An 8,478-nucleotide genomic window follows, 5' to 3' on the forward strand; every position below is an offset into this window, starting at 1 on the left:
AGTCAAACCTGCTTTTCTCTCTGCTCCATTGATGGATGAATGACAGGAAATACAATGAGATTCCATCTCCTCGGCTGTGTCCCAAATGGCACCATATTCCCTCTATAGTGCACTACTTTTGACCAGGGCCTCTGTGACCACCACTGAGCTAAAATTATATCTGAGTCACTAGGAGCATCACTGAGCTCAAATCATATCTGAGTCACTAGGATCATCACTGAGCTAAAATCATATCTGAGTCACTAGGAGCATCACTAAACTAAAATAATATCTGAGTCACTAAGAGCATCACTGAGCTAAAATCACAAGAATGAAAGGGGGCAGAGGATAGAGTAGAGAGGGGATAAAGCGGAGAGGAGAGAAGAGGAGAAGAGGGGATAGGGTAGAGAGGAAATAGGGGAGAAAGGAGGCAGCAGTGAGAGGAGAGAGTGGAGAGAAAAGTGGGCAGAGGATAGAGTAGAGAGGAAATAAAGAGGAAAAGATAGGAGAGAAGAGGAGAGGAGAGAAGAGGAGAGGAGAAAAGAAGAGAGGTGAAAAGAAGAGCGGAGAGGAGAGGAGAAAGAAGAGAGGAGAGGAGAGGAGAGGAGAGGAGGGGAGGGGAGGGGAGAGAAGAGGAGAGGAGAGGAGAGGAGAGGAGACAAAGGACTGCCTGAGACAACATTATTAACGAGAGGAGAGGAGAGGAGAGGAGAGGAGAGGAGAGGAGAAAAGAAGAGAGGTGAAAAGAAGAGCGGAGAGGAGGGGAGAGGAGGGGAGGGGAGGGGAGGGGAGAGGAGAGGAGAGGAGGGGAGGGGAGGGGAGGGGAGGGGAGAGGAGAGGAGAGGAGAGGAGAGGAGAGGAGAGGAGAGGAGAGGAGAGGAGAGGAGAGGAGAGGAGAGAAGAGGAGAGGAGAAAAGAAGAGAGGTGAAAAGAAGAGCGGAGAGGAGGGGAGAGGAGGGGAGGGGAGGGGAGGGGAGAGGAGAGGAGAGGAGGGGAGGGGAGGGGAGGGGAGGGGAGAGGAGAGGAGAGGAGAGGAGAGGAGAGGAGAGGAGAGGAGAGGAGAGGAGAGGAGACAAAGGACTGCCTGAGACACATTATTAACGAGAGGAGAGGAGGGGAGAGGAGAGGAGAAAAGAAGAGAGCAGAGGAAAAGAGAGGAGAGGAGAGGAGAGGAGAGGAGAGGAGAGGAGAGGAGAGGAGAGGAGAGGACTGGTTGAGAAAGGAGAGGAGAGGAGAGGAGAGGAGAGGAGAGGAGAGGGCAGGGCAGGAGAGGAGAGGAGAGGAGAGGAGAGGAGAGGAGAGGAGAGGAGAGGAGAGGAGAGGGCAGGAGAGGAGAGGAGAGTACTGGTTGAGAGAGGAGAGGAGAGGAGAGGAGAGGAGAGGAGAGGAGAGGAGAGGAGAGGAGAGGAGAGGAGAGGAGAGGACTGGTTGAGAGAGGAGAGGAGAGGAGATGGCAGGAGAGGAGAGGAGAGGAAAGGAGAGGAGAGGAGAGGAGAGGAGAGGACAGGACAGGACAGGACAGGAGAGGAGAGAAGAGAAGAGAAGAGAAGAGAAGAGAAGAGAAGAGAAGAGAAGAGAAGAGGAGAGGAGAGGAGAGGAGAGGAGAGGAGAGGAGAGGAGTGTTTGAGACCCATTAACCAGTATAAACACACTGAGAGTCAAACCTGCTTTTCTCTCTGCTCCATTGATGGATGAATGACAGGAAATACAATGAGATTTCATCTCCTCGGCTGTGTCCCAAATGGCACCATATTCCCTCGATAGTGCACTACTTTTGACCAGGGCCTCTGTGACCACCACTGAGCTAAAATCATATCTGAGTCACTAGGAGCATCACTGAGCTCAAATCATATCTGAGTCACTAGGATCATCACTGAGCTAAAATCATATCTGAGTCACTAGGAGCATCACTAAACTAAAATAATATCTGAGTCACTAAGAGCATCACTGAGCTAAAATCACAAGAATGAAAGGGGGCAGAGGATAGAGTAGAGAGGGGATAAAGCGGAGAGGAGAGAAGAGGAGAAGAGGGGATAGGGTAGAGAGGAAATAGGGGAGAAAGGAGGCAGCAGTGAGAGGAGAGAGTGGAGAGAAAAGTGGGCAGAGGATAGAGTAGAGAGGAAATAAAGAGGAAAAGATAGGAGAGAAGAGGAGAGGAGAGAAGAGGAGAGGAGAAAAGAAGAGAGGTGAAAAGAAGAGCGGAGAGGAGGGGAGAAAAGAAGAGAGGAGAGGAGAGGAGAAAGAAGAGAGGAGAGGAGAGGAGAGGAGGGGAGGGGAGAGGAGAGGAGAGGAGAGGAGAGGAGAGGAGAGGAGAGGAGACAAAGGACTGCCTGAGACACATTATTAACTAGAGGAGAGGAGAGGAGAGGAGAGGAGAGGAGAGGAGAGGAGAGGAGAGGAGAGGAGAGGAGAGGAGAGCAGAGGAAAAGAGAGGAGAGGAGAGGACAGGAGAGGACAGGAGAGGAGAGGAGAGGAGAGGAGAGGAGAGGAGAGGAGAGGAGAGGAGAGGAGAGGAGGAGAGGATCGGATCGGATCGGAGGGCCTAGACATAACCTACTGCCACAGAGGGATACTTCATATTTAGACAGCCCCTGCATTTCTGTCGACTTCTGCACCGCTCTCGACAGAGATGAGTTAGCACATCCATTAGTTCAGCTAATTCCCTGCACCATCTGCTCTGTGATATGATATGCACCTCTGGAAAGAGAAATGGTTTGGGACGGAGGGGAAATGATGAGATTCGGGTCAATGGGACCAAATGTTGTCATAATGCACGAGCCAGACAGGAAGATGAAATGAGAAACTGTTTAGGATGTGGTATATATACACTTTCCATGGAGATGTAATGTCTCTAATTAAATGCATATTCAAATTTTGTTACTAAAGACGCTAATTTAACAACCTCTGAGTATCATTTGACTGAATACAAAGTGATGTATGACCAGCTCTACAAAAAAACAACAGGGAATATTTGTTTCTCTCTCACCTTCATAAACCATCTTAAATCCATGAGCGCTTACTGCAAAGTCACTGGTAAGCCGTAGTGAAAATATGGGCCCTGTGCTGGTGACGGGAGGCGGGATCTGAAATCCTGTTAACCTGTTGAGAGGGAAAGAGACAAAGGGGACATGTGAGTTAGAATGTGTTTCACTGGATGCAGAAACCACAACTACAAGGTCAAGCAAAACATCACAACAGAGTAATGTTATATTCGTCTTCTTCTAAATGTGTTTTCAAGTATGTATGCAGTACAGTATGCAGTACAGTATGCAGTATGTATGCAGCACAGTAGACAGTACAGTATGCAGTATGTATGCAGCACAGTAGACAGTACAGTATGCAGTATGTATGCAGTACAGTAGACAGTACAGTATGCAGTATGTATGTAGTACAGTATGCAGTACAGTATGCAGTATGTATGCAGTATGTATGCAGTACAGTATGCAGTATGTATGCAGTACAGTAGACAGTACAGTATGCAGTATGTATGCAGTACAGTATGCAGTATGTATGCAGTATGTATGCAGTACAGTATGCAGTATGTATGCAGTACATTATGCAGTATGTATGCAGTACAGTATGCAGTATGTATGCAGTACAGTATGCATTATGTATGCAGTACAGTATGCAGTATTTATGCAGTACAGTAGACAGTACAGTATGCAGTATGTATGCAGTACAGTATGCAGTATGAATGCAGTACAGTATGCAGTATGTATGCAGTATAGTATGCAGTATGAATGCAGTACAGTATACAGTATGCATACAGAACAGTATGCCGTATGTATACAGAACAGTATTCAGTATGTATGAAGTACAATATGCAGTATGTATGCAGTACAGTATGCAGTATGTATGCAGCACAGTATGCAGTAGGCAGTACAGTATGCAGTACAGTAACCAGTATGCAGTACAGTATGTAGTATATATGCAGTATGTATTTAGTACAGAATACAGTACAATATGCAGTATGTATGCAGTATGCAGTATGTAAGCTGTACAGCATGCAGTACAATATGCAGTATGTAGGCAGTTCAGTATGTATGCAGTACAGTAGGCAGTAGGTATGCAGTACATTAGGCAGTATCTATGCAGTTCAGTATAAAGTATGTATGCAGTACAGTATATTGTATGTATGTAGTTCAGTATGCAGTATGTATGCAGTACAGTAGGCAGTAGGTATGCAGTACAGTATGCAGTATGTATGCAGTACAGTAGGCAGTAGGTATGCAATACAGTATCCTGCATGTATGCAGTAAAATATGCAGTATTTATGCAGTACAGTATAAAGTATCTATTCAGTACAGTATGCAGTAGGTATGCAGTATGTGTGTGTTTCAGTATATAGTATCTATGCAGTACAGTATGCTGTATGTGTCCAGTAACAGTATAATGTATGTATGCAGAGCAGTATGCAGTATGTATGCACTTCAGTATGCAGAATGTATGCAGTACATAATGCAGTATGTATGCAGTTCATTATGCAGTACATTATGCAGTATGTATGCCGTATGTATGCAGTACATTATGCAGTATGTATGCAGTACATTATGCAGTATGTATGCAGTACATTATGCAGTATGTATGCAGTACATTATGCAGTATGTATGCAGTACATTATGCAGTATGTATGCAGTACATTATGCAGTATGTATGCAGTATGTATGCAGTATGTATGCAGTATGTATGCAGTATGTATGCAGTCCACTCTGCTGTACTATTTATATTCCATCAGATCTATAGAAGGTCGAGTTCAACATCCCTCCAGCCCGTCCTCAACAGTTAGATATATAGAAGGTCAAGTTCAACATCCCTCGAGCCCGTCCTCAACAGTTAGATCTATAGAAGGTGGAGTTCAACATCCCTCGAGCCCGTCCTCAACAGTTAGATATATAGAAGGTCGAGTTCAACATCACTCCAGCCCGTCCTCAACAGTTAGATCTATAGAAGGTCGAGTTCAACATCACTCCAGCCCGTCCTCAACAGTTAGATCTATAGAAGGTCGAGTTCAACATCACTCCAGCCCGTCCTCAACAGTTAGATATATAGAAGGTCGAGTTCAACATCCCGAGCCCGTCCTCAACAGTTAGATCTATAGTTGTCAGATGCTTCATTGTAACAGCCAGGATCGTCCTACTTTATAGGTTTCCTTTAAATGAGGTTTATCATCAGCCATTCGTTTTCACGGTGTCGTTTAAGAAGTGTTGCTGACCACACTTCACTGGCGTACGCCACAGTCCAATCGAACCGTTTCAATCTAAGCGAGGTCGGAGAGTGAAAAAGTGCTGTGGAGTGTGGACAGGACTTAACCAAGAATTAGATTGTCACCCTGTTCTTCAATAGAGGGCCAGTGTGGACAGAACTAACCAAGAATTAGATTGTCACCCTGTTCTTCAATAGAGGGCCAGTGTGGACAGGACTAACCAAGAATTAGATTGTCACCCTGTTCTTCAATAGAGGACCAGTGTGGACAGAACTAACCAAGAATTAGATTGTCACCCTGTTCTTCAGTAGAGGGCCAGTGTGGACAGGACTTAACCAAGAATTAGATTGTCACCCTGTTCTTCAATAGAGGGCCAGTGTGGACAGAACTAACCAAGAATTAGATTGTCACCCTGTTCTTCAATAGAGGGCCAGTGTGGACAGGACTAACCAAGAATTAGATTGGCCTCCTGTTCTTCAATAGAGGGCCAGTGTGGACAGGACTAACCAAGAATTAGATTGGCCTCCTGTTCTTCAATAGAGGGCCAGTGTGGACAGGACTAACCAAGAATTAGATTGGCCTCCTGTTCTTCAATAGAGGGCCAGTGTGGACAGAACTAACCAAGAATTAGATTGTCATCCTGTTCTTCAATAGAGGGCCAGTGTGGACAGGACTAACCAAGAATTAGATTGTCACCCTGTTCTTCAATAGAGGGCCAGTGTGGACAGGACTAACCAAGAATTAGATTGGCCTCCTGTTCTTCAATAGAGGGCCAGTGTGGACAGGACTAACCAAGAATTAGATTGTCCTCCTGTTCTTCAATAGAGGGCCAGTGTGGACAGGACTAACCAAGAATTAGATTGTCCTCCTGTTCTTCAATAGAGGGCCAGTGTGGACAGGACTAACCAAGAATTAGATTGTCCTCCTGTTCTTCAATAGAGGGCCAGTGTGGACAGGACTAACCAAGAATTAGATTGTCCTCCTGTTCTTCAATAGAGGGCCAGTGTGGACAGGACTAACCAAGAATTAGATTGTCCTCCTGTTCTTCAATAGAGGGCCAGTGTGGACAGGACTAACCAAGAATTAGATTGTCACCCTGTTCTTCAATAGAGGGCCAGTGTGGACAGGACTAACCAAGAATTAGATTGGCACCCTGTTCTTCAATAGAGGGCCAGTGTGGACAGGACTAACCAAGAATTAGATTGTCACCCTGTTCTTCAATAGAGGGCCAGTGTGGACAGAACTAACCAAGAATTAGATTGGTACCCTGTTCTTCAATAGAGGGTCTCGGATATTCGTCAACTACCACATCGTCTGTTTCACAGCATCCCACGTGACCGATGCTTTTACAGGGTACTTCACATTTCAAGAAAACACCTCTGACCTACAAAAGGCAGTTGTTTTTGGGGCAGCATCCCAAATGGCACCCTATTCCCTTTGCCCATTGGGCTCTGGTCGTAAGAAGCACATTATATATAGGGAATAGGGTGCCATTGGGTCCTGGTCGTAAGAAGCACACTCTATATAGGGAATAGGGTGCCATTGGGTCCTGGTTGTAAGAAGCACATTATATATAGGGAATGGGGTGCCATTGGACCCTGGTCGTAAGTAGCACACTATATATAGGGAATAGGGTGCCATTGGGTCCTGGTCTATAGTAGTGCACTATATAGGGAATAGGGTGCCATTGGGTTCTGGTCTATAGTAGTGCACTATATAGGGAATAGGGTGACATTGGGTCCTGGTCTATAGTAGCACACTATATATAGGGAATAGGGTGCCATTGGGTCCTGGTCTATAGTAGTGCACTATATAGGGAATAGGGTGCCATTGGGTCCTGGTCGTAAGAAGCACACTATATAGGGAATAGGGTGCCATTGGACCCTGGTCGTAAGTAGCACACTATATATAGGGAATAGGGTGCCATTGGGTCCTGGTCTATAGTAGTGCACTATATATAGGGAATAGGGTGACATTGGGTCCTGGTCTATAGTAGTGCATTATATATAGGGAATAGGGTGCCATTTGCAATGGATAGTGGGTGTAGCTGTACCAATTACCACCACATACAGTAAGATTTACCCTGGTCTTGGCCATTCTGACAATTACGATAAAATGTCCATCTAACGTGTGTGGTGTGTTTGTTGTTATCTGACCTACCCATGACCTAACATTGTGTTGCATTGTGGGATATACGATGCATTGGAAACCGTTTCTGTCTGACCTACCATGACCTACCATTGTATTGCATTGTGGGATATAAGATGCATTGGAAACTGTTTCTGTCTGACCTACCATGACCTACCATTGTGTTGCATTGTGGGATATAAGATGCATTGGAAACCGTTTCTGTCTGACCTACCATGACCTACCATTGTATTGCATTGTGGAATATAAGATGCATTGGAAACCATTTCTGTATGACCTATCCATGAGCTACCATTGTATTGCATTGTGGGATATAAGATACTATGGAAATTGTTTCTGTCTGACCTACCATGACCTGCCATTGTATTGCATTGTGGGATATAAGATGCTATGGAAACTGTATGTTTCTGTGGCAGAGAAAGCAGCCCAGTGAGAGATAAAGACTGTAGTAACACTATAGAGACTGGTATTGTAGTAACAACATAGAGACTGGTATTGTAGTAACACTAGAGACTGGTATTGTAGTAACACTAGAGACTGGTATTGTAGTAACATTATAGAGACTGGTATTGTAGTAACACTAGAGACTGGTATTGTAGTAACATTATAGAGACTGGTATTGTAGTAATACTAGAGACTGGTATAGTAGTAACATTATAGAGACTGGTATTGTAATAATACTAGAGACTGGTATTGTAGTAACATTATAGAGACTGGTATTGTAGTAATACTAGAGGCGGGTATTGTAGTAACACTAGAGACTGGTATTGTAGTAATACTAGAGACTGGTATTGTAGTAACACTAGAGACTGGTATTGTAGTAATACTAGAGACTGGTATTGTAGTAATACTAGAGACTGGTATTGTAGTAACACTAGAGACTGGTAGTGTAGAAACATTATAGAGACTGGTATTGTAGTAACGTTATAGAGGCTGGTATTATAGTACCGTTATAGAGACTGGTATTGTAGTAACACCATAGAGACTGGTATTGTAGTAATACTATAGAGACTGGTATTGTAGTAACACTAGAGACTGGTATTGTAGTAACGTTATAGAGGCTGGTATTATAGTAACGTTATAGAGACTGGTATTGTAGTAACACCATAGAGACTGGTATTGTAGTAACACTATAGAGACTGGTATTG

At 44.6% G+C, this 8,478-nt stretch overlaps 1 protein-coding gene across 1 annotated transcript in view; it reads right to left on the reverse strand.

Annotated features, from left to right (window-relative positions):
* LOC129856014 (CUB and sushi domain-containing protein 3-like) overlaps window positions 1-3,065 on the reverse strand; it is a 749,171-nt gene extending 746,106 nt beyond the window's left edge. Inside the window, exon 1 of the mRNA XM_055924143.1 lies at window positions 2,966-3,065. Coding sequence (XP_055780118.1) covers window positions 2,966-2,978 — 13 coding nt within the window. The 5' untranslated portion in view covers window positions 2,979-3,065. The remainder of the gene's footprint in view (window positions 1-2,965) is intronic.
* Between the last annotated feature and the right edge of the window lie 5,413 nt (window positions 3,066-8,478).

This window comes from Salvelinus fontinalis, chromosome 5 (assembly GCF_029448725.1).
Source record: "Salvelinus fontinalis isolate EN_2023a chromosome 5, ASM2944872v1, whole genome shotgun sequence".
NCBI lineage: Eukaryota > Metazoa > Chordata > Actinopteri > Salmoniformes > Salmonidae > Salvelinus > Salvelinus fontinalis.